This window comes from Neodiprion lecontei, chromosome 5 (genome assembly GCF_021901455.1).
Source record: "Neodiprion lecontei isolate iyNeoLeco1 chromosome 5, iyNeoLeco1.1, whole genome shotgun sequence".
Lineage (NCBI taxonomy): Eukaryota > Metazoa > Arthropoda > Insecta > Hymenoptera > Diprionidae > Neodiprion > Neodiprion lecontei.
This window is the reverse complement of record NC_060264.1, coordinates 30,008,137-30,028,727: the sequence shown is the minus strand read 5'-3', so window position 1 is coordinate 30,028,727 and position 20,591 is coordinate 30,008,137. Positions and strand designations below refer to the sequence as shown.

Below are 20,591 nucleotides of genomic sequence, written 5' to 3'. Positions count from 1 at the left end.
TTCTTAATAAAAGCTAATCATTTTACAAACATGATAATTCTGGTTTGAAATTGTTTTTTTCTTTCTTTTTTTTTCAATTAAATTACCTTACCTATAATACATATATCTGACTTATGACAGTAATAATAATAATAATAATAATAATAATAATAATAATAGTAATTCATATAATATTTACATTAATATATTCTTTTATATGTATATTCATTTATTTATATTTATTTATATATGTATATGTATATATATATATATATATTTTTAATTTTCGATTTTTCTTTTTTTCCTCCGGCTATGCCTTCGCTCAATGTTGTGTGTTACACGTAGCGTTCGTAAATTTTACGTCATTAGTACTCTATATTCTTTTCGATCATTTTTCGCGTGAATAATGACACTTAGTGGTAAATGAAAATCTGGTTTAACCGCATCAATACGTCTTATTATATCAACATATTATTATACGTCTCGAGTTGATTGGTAAAAATGAAAAATCGAAGGAAAGAACGCTTTTGTGTTTTGGAGATATGTCTAGTTTCGTCCCAGTCGCGTTTCGTTAATTTCTCTCTCTCTCTCTCTCTCTCTCTCTCTCTCTCTCTCTCTCTCTCTCTCTCTCTCTCTCTCTCTCTCGTGTTATTTTGTTTTTGTCATTTGATTTGTTGTAAATTTTGTTTCTCTCACATAAATGTAAACCGTCCTTCGTTCTTACCCGTCGTCAAAGTTAATATCTTGTTCGGATCGCGTGAGTTTCAATATATTGTCGATGATATGTAGGTGTCTGGGCCTTCCTCGTAGTACCCAGAGCCGGATGTTAGGCCGAAATTCACTTCCGATCACCCCAACCGGCGCTGTTATAAAACCAAGACGAGGCGCTTTCGTCCCTCGTTTTGCTCCAAGTTGTGTCCAAACCGCTGCCGCCCCCATCCTAGGAAACGGAAAGTCTTTAATTAAACAGCCTCCGTTTCGTCTGATTCTATCGTTACAAGACCGCTCCTCTGGCTATAGGGAAATCGCATGTAATTGAAGTATTATCGAAACCAAACGAAAGCCAAAGGTCAGAGCTGACTTACTACCACGTTCAGCTGGTGCGGCGCCGGTGACAGGTAGTCCATGTTCGTGTAGTAGGACGAGTAGTTCTGGTAACACTGTTGCTGACTCGCCGTCGTTGTCCATGCCAGTCTTTGGTGATCACCGGGAAATCCACCCCCGCCTTCCGTTACCGCAGGACTCCAAATACTGCTGCTGCTTCCGCCGCTGCTGTAAACCGTGCCGCCCAACTGAAATGGAAAGCCTAGTGAGTCCTGGCTAGTCCATGAACGAAAGGCACCGGAGTCCTGGGAGAAAGTCGAGAGAACCCGTGAGAAATGGTTCACTGATTTTACCATGTTTTAGCTGTTTGCTAATTCAAACTTATTTTATAATTGTATGAAATTTTTCGGGACGACGACTCACACTTGGCGGAGTTGTACTAGCGGCTAGAAGCAGACTCGTTGCACCTCCGGCAGGCTTGTATTGTGGCGAGTCCCTCAAAAGCGCTGGTGAACTTGCCGCCGAACCGCTGGTACCTCCACTTCTACAATAGTTTATTTGTTTTAGTCAGTTTTTCTTGTCCTGTACATTTTCTGAAGTTTTTTTCTCTTTTTTTTTTTGGTCTCACACTCAAATTAACCCTTCGATTACCGTTGAAGCATATTTACTACGATGACGAAACAGTTGTTGTTGTTTTTTTTTTTTATTATTTTCTTCTTCAATTTAAATTTAAAAGTCCTGAAATCATTTGAAAAATAGTAACGCACGCGAAAGAAAGTTTTCACGGAATAATTTCATTTGAAAAATCTATTTATTTAGGCATGATAATTGAAGAACGCTGTTTTTAAAAACTGTAAATTTTCAGACAGTTTTATTAAGATTAATGATTTTTTTCACCCGGAAAGGAGACTTGGCCGTTGAAGGGTTAATTGCTGAAGCTTGTGTGACGGTTGTATTCAGGCGAACGATGATTATCGATAAAACGAAGATACAAGGAGAGGGAGGAAAAGTAAAATTCGAAAATCCTCGCGGTCTTGAATGATCAAGTAATCGCAAAATTGGGGTGAAATTGAGTAAAGGTTCATCGTTTTATTAGGATTGGTAAAAAGCGTTGGTCAGATGATACACGGTAGACTTGGTTGACTTTGGCAAATGGGGTAGTTAAGTATGGCTGTCCATATTCGAGAAGCGTGTTGTTACAAAAGCCAAGATGAAATATCACCGATATGAACGAAGCTTCGGGCTTTCCGAATTTTTGCTACCAGCGAATAATTTTTTAGCCAAAACACCATTGGCGAGAGCTTTCCGGTTCAACGTTGGTACGATGATTTCAATTACGAAAAGCTCCAACGGTTCGGAAAAGCTTTTTCTTATGGTTCTACCGTTATACAAGCTAACACTTTAATTAAGAGTCGGAGAGCCTGAGGGTTCAAAGTCCGACGGATGATCGACTTGGACTATATATTAGAAAAGTTTACTTATTTTGAGGAATGATAATTCCTCAATTTTCATCTACCACTCTATTAATTTCTTGTGATTAAGGTGAGGGACACAGTTTGGACGGTCTAAAATCATACATATTTTTGGGATTTTTTTTTTTTTTTCTTAAGAAAATGAAAACACTTGGAGCAATTTGAGTTCGAGGGCTTTATTCTATTCGTAGTTTGAAGAAAATTTTAGAATATTTTTATTGAAATTAATAACGAAACGGCTACATGGTGCATACAAGTAGCAAACGACAACGTTTTTAATCCGATGGCGCAGATTCCTCGGTTCAATTTTTATCCAATCGACTTGAAATCTGGACACAATCTTTGAAACTTGTTCATTGCTTCGAGCTTGTGTCAAGATTTTTAAATTTCAATCCTAAAATTTTTTTATAAGATTCTTTCAACATTGCTTTGTTCGTAATTGTATAAATTCGAATTTTCTTTTCTCAACATTCGGGCTATGAGATCGAATCCGAAAAGGTGTTTTTGACTCGAAAAAATTTTCCATCTGCTACAAGTTGGACAGTCAGTGATGTCGGGAGATGCGCCACCGCAAAAGCCCTCCAGTTCGTAGTCGTTCGCTGCTTATATGCGCTTTGCCGCCATTTCGTTGTCAATTTAAATGAAAAAATGACACAACGTTCTCAAAACTGTAAATAATAAAGCCCCCAAACTCGAATTGCTCCAAGTGTATTAATTTTCGTAAAAAAAAAAAATCTAAAAATAAAAATAGATGTCTTTGTTCGTTGTTATAGAAATGCATGTTGATTTTTTTTGATTAATTTTGTGCTTTCTCAGTTTTCAAATTACGAGGCGTGATAGTTTTACTCACAGTGGCGTTGTGGCTGGAACAACGGCAGCAGGGGCGGGTGTTGCGGCAGTAATAGAGGGTGTTTTTCCGGCGGGAGGATTGTTGCCTGTATTAGAGGAAGGTTTTTTCGACCTCGGTGTTTTTTCCTGTTGCTGTTGCTGCTGCTTCTGCTGCTGTCTGCATTTTGCCCTACGGTTCTTGAACCATACCTAAAAAACACGAAGACGACTCGTTGTTCACCGCAATCGTTTCGAACGACGTTATCGAAAGAGTTGTGAAAATCCGAACAGGAAGTCTAGGGATATCATCCTTGGTTTCTCACTTCGAGTGAACATTCAGCGACGGGTAATTTTGTGTTGTTATACATCCGGTTCACGGTGTTTGGCAGGTGAGAGAATCTCGACGCTCTTTTGTTTCGGGAAAATCGCGCGAGGCGAAGTTTAATGCGCTTAAAGCTGTACGCAGAAGAGTCGAAAGCTTGCGCGCGGGTCTTCGTCGAGGTGTTTTGTATACCTACGTTGCGCCGTCAAGCCTGATAAATAACGATTTTGAACGTTGTGAATTTCCAGATGGACTCGAAACGTCGTCTCCGTTTCACCGCGTGGCCTCGAATCCTTCATTCGTCAAATTTACGCAAATCCACGGTTTAAACACGTTCTGCCAAATCGTGAACACCGAGCGTTTGATTTTGTTAGAAAATTTAAGTTGAGAACGCGGCTCGGCTTTCCCCAGGACCGCAGACAGAGAGCCGCTGCGAAGCCCCGTGCGATCAATGTTACGCGGAGGTGAGCTTAGGTTTCTCGGGATTTTCTGTCGCTGGGGAACGACGACACGGCCTCGGCGTTCTTCTACTATCGCGAGGCTGCCCGGCTACCCTGATACCCAACCCCTCCTCACCCACGGGGCGGGGAGGGGTGAAACGAGCCGAAAATCCCAGCACATCGCGTGTAAAATGCACTTTCCCCATAAACTCGTCGAAGCAACGATAGTTTCCACGCGAATCGAACCGTACAGCAATTGGATGCGGGAAAATGGTCACACTGGGAAAAGATTTCGTTTGATACGGTGACTAGAAAAATTGAGTTAAACAGGTATCGTTGAAAAAACTGTTTGAATATTTGTTGGAATTACGAGAAACGACGTACGCGTAAACATTTTGCGCTATCGTCGATCCTTTTTTGTTTATTGCAACGCAAAATCAGTTTCTGTGGTTTACTCTACTTTTTTAGTTAAACAAGGCTTTAACGTCAATTTATTCTTGCACGAGCGTTAAATTTTCGCAACAGTTGCAAGAAAATATAGCAACAGCGATCGTAATGAGAAAGAATAGCAACGGATATCAGACTTTCCGGTAACAGCCAGAAAACTGATTTCATTTTCTACCTGGAAGTATATTTTTCGATTGTGGTGAAAAATGAAAATAGTTAAGGACTGAGCGGTAACCGGAACTAAAAATTTCTCTCAGCGCACATGTTCCTGGGAGAAAAACCACAGAACCAGATAGACTTGGTTCGGAAAACAGGATTCGTACGCACAGGGAAAACCTGGAAAACTCTGGGAGTTTCTTACAGCAGGGAAAAGTCAGGGAATTTCGAAAATAAGATTGGAATTTTATGTTTCTTGAAGAAATAAACTCGTTCTTTCACGTACATTACTTGATATGAAACCTCCTTTCGTTTTTTTTTTCACTGAAAATCGCTGGTTGTTGTTTGTAAATTAGTAGTCGGACAGTAAATTAATTACTAGGTAATATTGAAGGTATTAGTATTGATGTGCAAAAAAATTGTCATTAATCAGCGGTATACATCTTGGAAGGTTGCTGAAAAAAATCCCATTTTCAGGCTGGAACACCTGGAAAAGTCAGGAAATTTCGTGTTCTAAAAAGCGTACGAACCCTGGAAAAGCACTGCCAGTCTCCGACTGCAATGATTTTAAATTACTTTCACTGCGAGACGTTACCGGAAGCCTTCGTAATTCACGGAGAGAATTTCAAGTTCCCCTGACTTTTGCTCGAAGGTTGCCGCAACGACGGACGGGATGCCAAAACGGCGGGTTTTTATGGCTACCGAAAGCGAGCGCATTGACGGCAGGGTAGAAAATTCGTGGGATTCGTGTCGCTGCATATCGTGGGCTCATCAGTTGCCACTGAGAGACCAGGACCTCTTTACCTCTTCCCTGCACCTGGCCTTTGTGCTAATGGTAAAAGTCGAACAGAGAACTTGGCGCTATAGATTTCTGCACGTAGCACGGTTCCTGTGCGATCGGCGTCACAGGCAACCTAATTTTTCGTAACGAAACTCGGCTTTCCCCGTGTTCACGTTTGGCGTTTCTCTATATCACGTAGATCGCACGTAATTTCCGGCAAAGTGCAGGGAAGCGCATCATCGGCGAGTATGAAAACATGTTCAAACTCGCCCAGAGCTTGTGTTCTTGGTCAAGTCCCTAAACTGAAAGCCGACTTACGATTAGGCACCTTTACGAACGCCAGCTAAGTCGCAGGTAATTTTCTTGTGCGCGGAAATTGAGGCGCGATAACGATAATTTAACAAACTGTATATTTTTACAACAAGCAAGATGTGATGTTGATGAGAATTACGGGAAAGCTTGATTAGATTAGATTACAGTTTGCGGAGTGCCTGCGTTCGGTATTAAGATGACTTCGTTACGGATGAGGATGAAGAAAAAAATGTGCAAAGGATGCGGAGTTTAAGTTGAGTGTAGAAAAAAAAGCAGATTTGGAGTTACGTATGAGATGATTTGAAAGTGTGACTGAGGATAAAAACACTTGGAGATGGAAAGTTACGAGGTTTATGGGAAGGTGCTTGAGATGGTGAATTCTTGGAAGTATATGTGCGTGAGGGGATACACAGTTAGAACTCTGTGAACCGACCAGCCTGCGTTTCCAAAGCCAATAACTAATCATCTACGTCATTAAGGAGATCCTTGGAATTGCGATACGAATGCATCGACTTGGCACAGATCACGCTGACAGCGTTGCCAACCCTGAAGAAATTTCTTTAAATCTAAAGAAATTAGAGTCCGTTCAATGAGTAGAAAAAAAAGTTTTCTTCTTATTAAGAAATGTTGTCGCTTATGCCGGAATCTGAAGATAATTAATCTGAAGACGTCTGACGAAATCTCAAGACTGATAGCGAAGTCTCTAAATATGCTCTGTGAAATCGAAACAACAAACTAAAAATCAGCCAATTGTGAGGTTCCTGAGAAACCAATTATGCACCGATTAGATACCGTCGGAAATTTTCAAACGATCTTGTCTCACAAGCTGGTGGTGGTCCTAAATATTAAAAAGTTCCTAATATCTCTATACTAAGAAATGAAGTATATTATTGTGGACTGAGAGAAATTTTTATTTCCGGTTACCGCTCAGTCCTCAACTATTTTCATTTTTTACCACAATCGAAAAATATAGTTCTAGGTAGAAAATGAAAATTAGTTTTCTAGCTGTTACCGGAAAGTCTGGTATCCGTTACTATTCTTTCTCATTACGATCGCTGTGAACCTATATTTTCTTGCAACTGTTGCGAAAATTTAACGCTCGTGCAAGAATAAATTGACGTTAAAGCGTTGTTTAACTAAAAAAGTAGAGTAAACCTCAGAAACTGATTTTGCGTTGCAATTAGCAAAAAAGGATCGACGATAGCGCAAAATGATTAGGCGTACCTCGTTTTTCGTAATTCCAACAAATATTCAAACAGTTTTTTCAACGACATCTGATTTGCTCAATTTCTCTAGTTACCGTAACAAATGAAATTATTCTCAGTGTCGGCAACGCTGAATTCGGGCATCGAGTCGCTGATGAGGCGATGGATATTTGTTTGTTCTAGGATCCCCGGCGCGACGTTTGCACGCCGCATGGTGCACGCATCGTGCAGTACCTACTCGAGAATCGTCCAAGCTGAGAAAGATTCCCGCACCTATTTCTGGCCCCTTATTGACCGTCGCGTGGTTGGTATTCCTCTAACGCGACCTAACAGGATAATCGAGTTAGCTCCCGGCGACTGGGAATGGCGAATCGATGAGTGCCACGTGCCGTTGTACACACACGGCTACTGTGCTTACGCCTCTGTGATATGTTTGCGCGGGGTGTGCCTAAGGTTCTAATCTCACCGAGCTAATACGCATCTCGTTTTATCTTTATCTAAATACGTAAGGACGCGCGAATCCGACAATCGTTGTTGAATCGTGTCGAAGAGGCCACGGCGTCACGTTCTTTCCTTCAGGGTTCAAAATATCCTACCAAGATTACCTCCGATCAACCTTTCGATATTTTCTGAGCTTAATTGGAACGAAAGTCAATTTTCAGATCAAAGGTCAGTGCAGGCTTTGCGTCGAGCTTTCATCTCTGTATGTACGTGGCGGGATGACCGCTAAAAATTTTCTTAACACTCGAATTGCGATTTTTTGGTTGCATCGATGTGCGAAGACTGAGCTATGTGAAACAGTCTGTGAAGCTTCGTGCGAAAATAATGTAAAGTAGGGATATTATATTTGTATTTTAGGATTAAGAAAAGCGCGTCGAATTCCGACAGTGGATTGTAGAGATGTTAGTTTACCCAGGAATTCATTCCTGGAAGACGGAAATTATTGCGATTCTAATCAATGTTCGAGAAACTGTGTATTCGTGTCTTGGGAAAAACGTTTCTACGTAGAAAAATGATACGTTCCACTGGATTTATGAAAGTTGAATACGAACCTGAACTCTTGACTCTGGTAGATTGATCTTGAGGGCGACTTCCTCGCGCATGAAAATATCCGGATACCTAGTTTTCGAAAATAATCCCTCGAGCACGTCCAGCTGAGCCCTTGTGAACGTCGTTCGTTCCCGTCGCTGCTTTCGAGGGTTACCTTCAGAAATGACGAATCACGAATGAGAGTGAGTTGGAAAAAGGTGAGCAGTTGTCTACTTGAAAACGTGTTTCTCTGAATCTGTATCGCGCCAATTATCGTCATAGTTATGTCGGTACGAGTGCACCATCAAAATTTCGCGACGATACTTACTATCGTGATTAATGATCTGTATCAGGCTACCCAACGGCTGATCACCGCCAGTACTCGTGACTACTAACGAAGCTTCGACATCAAAAAGATAAGAACACACAATTATAAAGAAGTCGATTTTCCGACGTTAATTGGCATCAAGATTAAAAACCAAAGCAAAAGGGTAGAAGGAACGATACGGACTAAATGGTTCACTGCTTCGTCACCGATACGAATCGACGCGTATAAATATCCCTGGATGTCAGCGATTTATTATACAGACATGGAAGCGAAAAGACGCGAGATAACGATCAGATAAAATCAGACGAGCGATCGTCGGCTAGGGTGTCGGCTAAAATGCCCGTGGCGGGTGAATTACTGCAATTACTGTAGGGATCAGCCGTCAGGTAAACGGACGCTGCTTATCGTTGTAATGCCACCTAGGTATTGAGGGGTTATACATAGTCACGGTTTTTTAGAAATCGAATTTTTGTTAATTTCATTTTCGTAAAGTACCTACATATATTCGAGTATACGCACAAAAAATTTCACGTCGATCCGACAAACGTTGTCGAAGTTACGCGCACATTTGCAAAAACGCCCCGAAGCGTTTGAAAGTGCTTGTGAAAGTTTGAACGCGTTTTTCTCAAAACTACGTTATCAAAGTCAGTGATCGAAGCTTTTTTCTCGACAGTAAATATTTTACATTTTATAAACAAATTAAGGCGTGGATTTCTATGGAAGATCGATTTTTTTTTTCAAAACACGCCGTTTTGTTAACAATTAATATTTTGCTTATTCCTTCGACCAAAGACCAAATAATGCCTTATATTAAGTAAGTCGTTTTTGTTTTCTTATTTCGGACGATTTAGTCCGAAGATATCTTGCTCACCGCAAGACGCCTGTTTTTAGCGGTGCTCCCAGAGATCGACTATAGCAGCTTTAGAAATTATAATCTTTACAAATAAAAAATATCAGAACAAAGTTAAATGTTACCCCCCAATATGTATTCAAATTTTTATATCAACAAATCGATACGTCTCTTCGTGAAAAATCCTTGAAAAAACGTTTTTCTCGGCCTCATGACTAGGCACAACCCCTACATTGTTTAAACATTACAGCGCGTGTATAAAATGACATGTTTGAGGATGAAATTAGTAGGGCTGAAATTCGGCACTCACAGTAGTAGGACTCACCGGCGGTTGTGCAACCGGGGTAGCCAATGCTGGTGTGGAGGGCCTCGATCGGCGGCATACCCAGGGCGCTGACGTAAGGGTTGGTCTTCAGGGCCCCGTAAGGCCCGGCGGCTGAGGCCCCAAAGCCCGCGGGACCGAACAAGTCGGTGGCCGAGGCGGTGGACGAGGCGAGTCCACCGAGATCGGCGCCGCCTCCGCCCCCGGCGCAACCTGCCCCCCCGCCGAGGCTGTTGGGCCACATCACCACCGCCACTTCCGGTCCCCGTTGTCAGCCCAGTCACAGAGACGTCGGCGAGCTCGACGTCCCGCCCTGGAACTGGGAAATCTTTAGTCAGAGATAGCGGTTTAGTGGTTTAGCGGGTTTTGGGCGCCGTTTTTGAGATACGTTTAGAGTTTGGGGCACGCCTGGGGGGCGATTTTAGAGCGAGGATCACGCGGGCAGTTGGTCGTCGTTGGCACGAATGGCAGCTGCGATGCCCGACGCAGGATAATCCCCGACTTGCAACACGATTCCTCAGCTTTGGCGCGGTGGATGCAGCGCCCCGCGTCCCGGACGCGCTTGATCCGGGCTTTATCCTCTCCGGTTACGAAGTCGAAACGCTATTTTTCCAACATAGATATTTACTCGGAGTGGATCTTCGCCGACGACGCCATCTCGCTCCTGGGTTCTGGCTCCGTATCGACTGCATCTGCTTTCCCACCTCCGTTTCAGGATGCAACGAAATTATATGAGAATATGTGACGTAGCGCTACCATACAGGCACTCGATACCTCGACCGAACACCTGTAAGACGCAATGAGGCCAGCTATCACATTTTTTTCTCCCGACACAGATGTCCGGCAGACCTCTCATGTCGGCTTTCAGACGTCGCACACGTGTTTCGGATCACTTTAATTACTTTCATTTGCATTCGCCGTTCCTTCAATCAACACCCGTCGCATTCCGATATCGTTACGTCCACATTTTTCTTGTCTCTTTCTAGAAGCTTTACGACAACACGACCATTGAAAGTGCGAACAAGCTTGGACAAAATCGGACTTGAACAAGACCATCGATTGGTACTGTTCTCAACATGGGAATATCGTTAAATGCTGCAAATCCTTCGGAAGGTATCGAAATACCCAGATATCAACGGGTACAAATGAAAAATGTCTTCTGCAACATAGTTCCTCATCCACGACTTGGACTTTGTAGAGATCGTAAAGATCGTGTGACGACGTTTTGTTGGACCGATACGAACAGACCACGCAACGAATGGTGGTAGCCAAGCAGTGGGTACAGATGTGTGCACCAAGCAACGCAGGGGCGCGAGTCGTGATTCTAGCAATAAACCACGCATGGTTTGTTTTGTACAAAGTGTAAAGGTAGGCGGACTGTAAATGGTGAAGTCGATGTTGAAGTTGCGGTCCCCCTTTTTAATAAAGTATTGTTCTTCGGGCACTCGTGTGGGCCGCGGCACAGTCTCTCTTTGCCTTGGTCGGTTATATTAAAAACTCGACAGAAGGAATTAGGGAACGCGATGGCAGGAAGTGGTGCTTCAGTTCTCTCTTGTGCGGTAACCGTGAAATCGGCGAGGCGCGAGCTGCCCTTTATTTTTTCGCAAACCCCCCAGCATCTCGCCTCTCTTTCCGATCCTGGTCCTCCTCCTACACTTGCTACAAGCTACCGTGGGGCGGGCCTCAAGGATTGGCTCTTGAAAATCCTTCGAGGGTCTCTCTTCTCCCCGTTCACTGGACCTTCTCTGGGTCGTTTCTTTCGGTCTCGACTCGACGAGCACCTCTCACCGATCAATCGATTCCACTTTCAGCCAGCCTGCTCCCCCGCCGAGACCCAACCGCAAACACTCTTTTTGTTGCCAATGAACGAGTACGCGTCGAGTGTATCTGGACCAACGGGCTAACGACTCCTAAATCTCTGTTATTGCCATGATGTGGCCTGACATCACGCCTCGATGACCACGGCGTGGATCGTGGCGTGCTGACTTATGGATCACCAAAGCATGATGGGACACTGATCGTCCACTACCGTCGGTCCGATATCATTACCGAAGAATGATTCTTCGATTCTGCACCATACACGCGGACACCGACGTTCGTGGTTATTGGAAAAACCGAGAGGTACCTGTCGGCCCCTCCCGTCAGTAAAGACTCCCGGACTAGTGTAGAACCGCACATTGTTTTCGCGAGTGTTTGCTCAACGAGCATGCATTGTTACTCGAGGATGCTCAAGAAAGTCGAGTTGCACCGTGCTCCCGCGTAAGCTGGGCTGCCGTAGGTATTAAATCATCGAGTGGGTGGAGGCGTGGGTGTAGCTACGCAGGGTGATCAGTCGAGTCTGCGTTCCCTATGCACAGCCATGGCATCCTTGATTTCGACTGCGAACATTTTTCGATAACTAACTGCCCACAACAATAATTTAAACTCGCTATGTGCAATCATGTTTCCTTTTTCTTTTTTGTTGCATGTTACCTTTCATCGTCTTCATGCTTTATGGGCGTTTGAATGTTTATTTTATTTGTTTATTATTTTTTCTTTTTTTTTTATCTTTTTCAGTACAATGTATGCGGGTTCGGTTTGAACCAGACGTCAAATGATTCTGAGAACTACTATTATCTCTTACAGGACAACAACGAAACTATTCATACCGTACCCGAACGGATTTTTCTCTCTTCCGTGGTACCGACGGTAAGGAGAAGACGAACGAACGGACTGCGAGATTTTTAATAGACCGTAACCTATGTATTTCGATCCCCATGTATACCACCTTAAATCCGAACAATTCTTTTTAATACCCCAAGGGAATTGAATGCAATTTGAACTCATACCCCGTTGTTGCGGATCCATTGAGCGTAAAACTTAATTCCTATGGAAACGGCACCGAGTTGTATATAACGTATACATAAGATATCTATGTATACCTGGCACACAGATGCACGCAGGGTTCGAGATCCTGGAACGTTGTTGTCCGTACGGCACATTGTAATTCCGTCGGAGCCAATTTCGCTGGGTTTTTTGTTCGCACGCGAACGAGGACGAGGATATAGGACTCGAACGATCATGAACGCGGCTCGGTTTTGCCCCCAAACTGGGTGGTCGAGTCAGTTTCGTCTAGCAAAGCCTCCTTCAGCTGGTTCTTTTAGAAACCATCCACCCGAGATATGGGATCGCGCCTCGATCCTCGCGGAGCTTCGGCCTTCCAAACGTCGTCGGGCGTCTCATAAGCATAAACTCTCCAAGTATTCCCGAGTCTTGTAGAGCCAAGTAAATCCTCTGTTCCGACGCGCCTCCAACGGACCTTCGTCACCTTCACGTAGGTGACAATCCTCGCCGCGATTGATTTCGGTACCGAATTTCTAATTCCTATTCTCTTCAGGCTTCCTCTTCTTCGTCTTCTTCTTCTTCTTCTTCTTCTTCTTCTTCTTCTTCTTCTTCTTCTTCTTCTTCTTCTTCTTCTCACTACTTCTCCAAATGCGTCCTGGTTCAGGTAGTCCATACGACATTGCGACGGTGGATGGAACCGAGGCGACTGTCCCGGTTCTTGGCCGGTTGTCCACCGCGAGAACCGTAAGGGAGAGGCAGGAAGAGCGTAGCAGGGGCAATCCAAGAAGATTACCGTAAGCAGATTATTCTGCCGGATAGCGCCCCGAGTCCTGCCTCCGCTTTCCTCGGCTCCGCTGCTGCTGCTACTACTGCTGCTGTTGCAATCACGTACCTAATTCGCGCGCGAGCTACCGCGAGACGGTCGTCCCTTGCCGTCAACCAGGAGGCTGCGGATGCGACTTGAACTTGACCGACGGTTCACCAAACATCACGATAACCCGACGTCGAATGGATACATACCTACTTACAATTAATGTGCCAAGTGCAGAACAACGCTGTTGTGGATTCGCGTGTGAATTGTTAACAAGAGCGAATTAACCGAGATGTTGTCTTAGGGTGAACAATCAAGGAACCGAGTAACCACTGTAACATTTTTGATGTATAAACCGAGTACGTGAAACAACCTACCTATGTTCGTTCTCCGTGATCAGTCAGCTTCAGTGCAGTAGAAATTGGACGAAGGTGTGAAGCTTGGTAATCCTGGATCGTTGTGCTTGGGTTTTAGTGCGAATAGTTTGTTGCATGAGTATCCAGTATCTTGGGGTTTGAGTTCTTGCGGCGATGCGGTGAGTGGCGCACAGTATCACAAATCCGGAATCCACTCAAGGGTGATAATTGCCGAATAAAGGAGGTCCACGGAGAAGTCACAGAAAACAAAACTGACGAAAGGAAATGTAATAAAGAAAATAAAGAAACGGGAACGAAGCACTCGTCGAATCGGATAACCAGCACAGACAATTATCAGAGATAACGTTTCGGCCTTTCCGAAGTGTATATAGGTGCAGGTAGAGTCTTTATTCCTTAGCCTTACTTAATCCTGGCTTTTACCCCGCGTGGTAGGTACGTATGTACGCGAGACCGGGGCACGGGCGAACGCGCGATCGGGCGAAACCGAGCGAACAACACACGGACAGACGGACAAACGGACGAGAGACAGAGCCTGCTATAATAGCAGTAGGGCGTAGTAGAAGCAGCTCAACTTTTCACGAGAAGTTTAGTTTGTTACGGTACGCTCTCTCTTCAGAGGGTTGTTTGGGGCGTGGGGGCACTAACAGCGTCAGCTACTGGCTCAGGGCGTGCCCAGAGGGGCGAGGGGAAGGAATTCCCAACGGCGACTGCGCCTGCGCCAAAAGCGGTGGGGCACCAATCGGTGACCACCAATTTCCCCACTGTTGCCTCAACTGCGATCAAGGCAACTGCGCACTCTTCACTATACGTATGCGGTTGGTAGACTCCGATTCCGGAAATACTTGTCCCAGGAACTAGCGCTGTGCTCTCAAGTCCCAAACCGACGGAGGCTGAAGGACCTCCGCTCGTTAGCTTACCCCTCGCATTTCCTTGGACCACGCATTCCACCGCGACATATTCGGACCAGCAATCTCAGTACCTGTTACTTAACGACCCTTTCATCATGGCGGACAAATGGTCCATCGCCTTTGGCGTATCGTGTTCCAATGAGTCCGCCATCGGCAGGACTCGTATCAGGATTTCTAACGATGAACGAATAGCTTCCTTTCACATGTTCCGATTCCATAAAGAAAATAAGACGCTTTTTGTACATGGATCGAGGAATCCAAGGAAGTGTGGTTTATCTTCTTCTCCTTTCCTAAAATCGATCACCTTGTATCTAAAAGAAAAGAGTTTAATATCACGCTGGTTTTCAGTCACAACATTCTGCACCGATTGCTAAATACATACGCATAACTGTGGCAGTGTAACGCACCGATATAGATACGTGCGATATTATACGCGTAGTCACCGATGTGTACGACACACACGTATGCTTGGAACACTTTAATTTGCTCACGTGCCAGAGCGCGGCTAATGCTCTTACAGGATTCCGAAAAGATCAGCCAGCATTACTATGCTATTAGCGTAGCTAAGACCGGCTTGCTTCTATAAACCTACATACACCGGCGTTATACTTTGCACCCATTCACCGACTCGGCCAATTTAACCAGCTATTGACTCGAACCCTGCGCAGAGAATGGAAACGATCGGATGATCAACGCGGCGCGAGATCAACTCATGATCCTCTTCCCGCTTGGGCTGCTGTCAAACGGCAACAGTGTTTATGAAAGGAAGACCTTGATTTCAGCAGCTTCGAAATTACCCTACGGAATGCGATCGTAATTGCATCATCAAAGTTCATTTCTTCTGCACTTCCGACGAAATTCATTACCAATTCTAAACTCTCGAAACCGAATGACCGCAAAAGCATTAATTCATCTTGAACATAATGATAAAGTATGAAAACAATGTCGAGTATTTTGGATGCTCGTAAAGTCATCAGGTATTCATTCGACCTTAGAAATTCTGGATAAGTCAAAACTGCCAAATCACACGCCAGCATTTTTCACTCTTATATCCTGTCTTCCGGGACCAGCAGTCATTTTCCTCTCACTTTCATGGTTAATGGTAATTAGTAATGTTACTATTTTCAGTCGCGATCACAAGTACAGTAAGACATTATTAATGAACCAGTGAGATATCATCACTTTGGTATAACGTGTTCCTGATGAGTCTTCATGTAGTTTCGAGTGGTTCCATTTCGGTACGTGTTGAACATTAACCATTTTTTTTTCCGTCTGTTTGTTTTGGTTAGAAAGCGGCGAGAACTGCGGTTCAGACCCGAAGAGATCATTGAACGCGCATTACCGTCGAGCTTGATATGTGTAAGCGTGTATTAAGTCGGTCTTCCGATGGCCTTGTGCACCTCACCACGGCCCAAAGTAAATAGAAAACCGGCTAATACGAACCACGCGACTAGGTTTTATACCAAATGTAGTTCAGCTCGAAGATCAGCGCCGGCTCAGCCGTTCGACAAACTGTTCGAACAAAAAGGCAGCGAAAAAAGGCAGCCACTGCAAATAACCCCCAGTCATCGTCCGCTACTCCCCCTCATTCAATCTTTCTCTAGCTCTCTCTCACTCTTCTCTTATGTACACTTATACAGGGAGTCCCGTGACTAGCCAAGCTCCGACGGTTTCTCAAATCGAAGATCCAAAATCCGGAATCATTCTTCCAACTGGTACAACTGCACCCTTCTGCTTGAATCTCCAAGAGAGAAGGGTGCCTCGTTGATCATTGACGTGAAGTAGATGTGGAACTTGACGCGTGGCTTACAGTACGCCTAGCCAATGAGGATAAATTACCGAGTCATTGTAGGGTTCAATGATTGGTAGGTATTTTAAACGCCATGCAGACATGGACCGTTCCTGTCGATTCTTCCTTACGCGTATTATGGTAGCGCATCGGTAACACGAAAACGGTTGCTCAAGCTTATCAATGACGTTACACGTAAGCTCAAGCTGGACGGGAATTATGCAGGATGACGAGAGCACCACGCTTTCGCTTGTTTGCTTTAATCTTTCGTTTTTGTGAATATGTAAGTCAGCTTGAAGATCCGTAGTAAATCATGCTTCGTAAGTTAGTGGGATTATGCAGGAAGAGCTGTGGATGTGTTTTCAGTGAACCACTGGAACATTATTTCAGAAAAAATGAGAGTTTGAGAAAAAAAATATACTTTTGATTCTAAACATTGTTCTGAGTTAGTCAAACAGAGTGAGAAAAGATGAAACAGAACGGTTTCTTTTTTCTGTTCATTTAACTTTGAACTTTTGGATAACGATGGGCTACCATTGGTCTCTACATCTACCAGATAAATTATTTCGAAGCGACGATATCGCCGGCTGCAAAGTTTTCATCACTGGATCAGGGTGAGGAGGGAAAGTCGTGGAAAAACCCCGCCGCCACTTATTACCAAGTATCGTTAATCCTTGCCGAAATGCCTTGATGAGTGCAGGCCGGTCATATCGTCTGTGATAGCAATGATGTGGACAGAACGAAGCATCGCGAGTTTGCCAACCTTCAGAGAAAACGGGGAGCAGGAGGTTCGGCTGTGGATAGCCACGCCCTAGCGAAGTTTTCGCTCCTGTCGACCGAGGCGATGCACGGCGTCGGCGTCGGTTCTGGTACGGGGGATGGATGTTGATAACACGGTTGTTTTACAGGATGAAAAAGAACGACGGAAGCTACAAATAGACTGATACAGACTGCCCGTCAATTAGGATCGATATTAGACGACGTGCAGATTCCACGACGGCGGTCTGCCAACGCGGCTGACCTCGTTGTCAGACCGAAAACGTATGGTGGTTACAGGTATCCCTTCTCGCCCTTTGTCAGCCCCCCCCCCCCCCTGGTCCGTGTTTTACTTCATCATCTCGCTTTTGAAGCAAAATACGCTGGCTCGTTTGTCGCTCGTTGGAGTTCGGGAATCTAGCCTCTTCAGGGTCGGTGGCTTCGACTGTCCGTTTATTGATACCCACAGCGATTATGATTGATCGGGTCTCCGCAGATAAAATCAACGGGCATGGTACGCATGAAAAATAAACGTCCAAGACATGAGCCGAAGCGAAGACGAAGAAGGAAGATGAAGAATAAGAAACGCGGGCGTGTCACGATGGCGCTCCTAGAATTTTTACTTGCATTTGTTTTTTTCGGTTCTTCTTTCACTCTCCACTCCACTCCTCTTCTTCCTTCTCTTTCTTTCATTTTTTACATCCCGGCCCATTTTGCTGGTCATCTTCGTTGGCCACACCACCTTCGATGCCGAGTCACAACAAGGATCTATGCCCACCTACAGGTGTCCAACTACGACGAAGTCGATTTCTTTTGGGAATACGCGGATACCCTCGCAGAACCACAAGGGCGCAAAACTGAATCGATCCTTCGGTCCTTGTTCCATCTTCCAATGGTGTTCACACGAGCAATATGAGCCCGTACGTGGAACAGATGTTTATTTTTTTCAATTCCATCGAATCAATGTCAGTCCTACCGATTGATCGTTCAATTGGTAACCGAACTCTGAACTAGTCAATGGAACAGTAAAATATGAAACTACGTTCAACCTCCTCGTGACTTACGGCCTTTTCACTTTGGTGCGATCGTTGGTGGGAGATGAACGCATAGATGCCGGACGAATCCACGCTCGAATCGTAGTCACGATGTCTGTTACCGATGCTCACGTAATTTTACTTAAATCCCAGACAATGCCGGGGGGTGTGTATTCCTCGACGAGCCCCTGCGGCGGGCCCAATCCTGGGTCCATTCAGAACATTCTGCACCGTAATACTCGCGGGGACCGGAAGATATCGATCGCGAGGGTGATGCGATTGTCACTGCGAGAGCCCATGGTCTGACCGTTGATCTATGTTGCTTCGAAGACGACGTGCGTAACGTTCGTTGATACAAGGATTCGTTCGTGAAAGGCATGCTAATTTCGAGTTTCTTTCTTGGAGAGTTCGGTCACTCGATCCTTCCCTCCGGTTAGTAAATTCGATCCAGGGAATCGATTCTGTAATTTCACTTTTCACACTTCCCTGATTGGTCGACTAAACTTTGCAACCCAATCAGAATGATGCATAGTGGGAAATGTGAAAAGTGAAATTATAGAATCGATTCCCAGGCCAGGTAGAAATTTCTCACTAGTCATCATTTATATGCCCAATTCAATAGTGAAAATCGAAGATAGAAGATGGTGGTGAACAGATCTGGCTATCATTTGCGAGAAAAGTGAAAAGGGGTACAGCGTGAGAGACGGGGTGAAGAAATTAATTCACTGTAATACGGAAAGCGAAGAGCACCGAAGGGCACATTAAGCTAAGTATACAGTGGAGTCAGCCATCTTCTTTTTTCGTTGAGTCAACAGGAATGAAAGTATCTCCGCGTACAAATATGCTGAGCGTTGCGTTCCTGACTATAAATTCTTCAACTTGATAATGTGGACTGAAAATTGACTTCCGCAAAGCTAGCTGGCGATTCATATTTCCTTAACTAATTTCTCAATTCTGCAATTCCTTAACGGTAAAACACCTCAAACATCAAATGATACTCTCCTAACATAGAATTATCGCTCTCTTGCTAGGTCATATTTAGCTTAAGACGCTATGATTTTGATTAATATACGTACAGACTATAAACTCTTGACTGCTGTTCCACAACAGTCACTCAATGTACCGATGGCCCACTTTTGGTCTCATCACTCAAGCTACTCAGCTTTAGATTTTGGATGAGATTATCATAATCGTCCAACTGTTTCTACCGTCATTCCAAGGAATTCCTCTAATGTCCCAAAATCCCACATCAGTTGAAGGAATTCCACTAATAACATAGCTATTCATTCGGGAAAAAGGAATGCTGTGATTTGGTGAGATATGAAAGTTCATTTATAGAACGATTGGGAGAGTCTGCACTATCGGCGTGGTTTTGAACAGTGACAGTGAAGCCGCGGATGAAACGGTATGAGGGTGAGATCGTCGTAGGTATAAGTTAAGCTGGAAATACGTTCACAGCAGGTTGAGCCTGGTTTAAAAAAAATATATATCGGAACGACAAAGACTGAATGAGTGGGTATAATAAATCGCGTAAGACGGGAAGGGAGTTCCTTTCGGTCCGACGTGTCCGGTGCTCTCTCACATTTATTATGTTAGTCTGAACGGCACGGGGCCCGGACCCTGAAGTCCGGAGGCTGCAAGGCTATAGGAGGCTATAGGAGGCCGACCTGCTAACGAGAATTTAATCGGCGTCCGGCTGCAGGAGGAGGAACCTCATTCTCTGACTCCGCAGTGCTACCTGCCCGAGCGCCATTGTCCTGTAATATGAGTTCCAGGGGTCGTCCTGCGGGATGAATATAACCTGGTCTTCCTCTCACGCGCTTCCCGATTCTCCTATTGCGTTCGGTCTTCCGCCGGATACGTGGGAGACTTTTACCGCATTCTGATACATTCGGATACCTGTCGCCTTGGACCGTAACTAACCCACCCAACCTGCACCCTCTATTTGGACATCTAACTCGTGTGACGACGTTTACCTCCACAGTTCCGGTGACCGATCAGGATATACAGTAGCGATTTAGGGAGAGAAAATAAAACTTCCTCCGTGACAAATGGACTGCTGAGAAAAAGAAGCTTTTCTCATGATTATACGGATTGACAAAGTCGATCAATTTTTGGCAAAAACGTTTTCGCCGCGTACGTATTTCGCACAGTTTGGTCGAACTGACCTCTTCGGACGTATTACCTTGAGCATGAACTCTGATGTCACGATGCAGGTTCAGATTTATTGTCAAAATACAATTTTCATCGACGTTTTTTCCGGCTCGAGAGACGCGAATCACGCATGAAGTTGGGCGCAGACGCGCGTGTCAAGAGAGGCTGGATCGAGAGAGTCGGTGAAAGTGACGGGTGGGGATCGGGAGGAGGGTGACGGCCTTTTATCAGTTGGCAAAAGGAGCCGTCCGAAAAGCTGGGCTGGAAGTGAATGCCAGGGTAGATTTCCCAAGGGGGTAGAGAGGGAACACGCTATTAGCGATCACAAATAGGCTATTACGAGGCCATTAATGCACGAGTTGGGCTCGAGTCGGTTCTCCAGTGCTCCTCGATGGGTTAGGTTAGACGAGCCGCCACGTGGGCC

At 44.6% G+C, this 20,591-nt stretch overlaps 2 protein-coding genes across 6 annotated transcripts in view; one reads left to right on the top strand and one right to left on the bottom strand.

Moving 5' to 3' along the window:
- Positions 1 to 20,591, top strand: part of LOC124294734 — a 147,981-nt gene that overhangs the window by 61,337 nt on the left and 66,053 nt on the right. The window lies entirely within an intron of this gene.
- On the bottom strand, positions 565 to 14,149 carry LOC107221263 (homeobox protein OTX2-A). 5 transcript variants are annotated; one of them, XM_046741517.1, is made up of 7 exons: positions 13,527 to 14,149; positions 9,504 to 9,834; positions 8,039 to 8,190; positions 3,346 to 3,533; positions 1,447 to 1,567; positions 1,065 to 1,328; positions 565 to 919 (listed from the first exon to the last, which is right to left on the bottom strand). In XM_046741517.1, exons 2-7 carry the CDS (start codon positions 9,757 to 9,759, stop codon positions 818 to 820), a joined length of 1,083 nt encoding a protein of 360 aa, XP_046597473.1. In that variant the 5' UTR covers positions 9,760 to 9,834; positions 13,527 to 14,149; the 3' UTR covers positions 565 to 817. The 5 variants fall into 5 exon arrangements, with proteins under 5 accessions (XP_046597473.1, XP_046597475.1, XP_015515672.1 ...); XM_046741519.1 differs by having other exon boundaries at positions 1,068 to 1,328; XM_015660186.2 differs by having other exon boundaries at positions 1,065 to 1,271.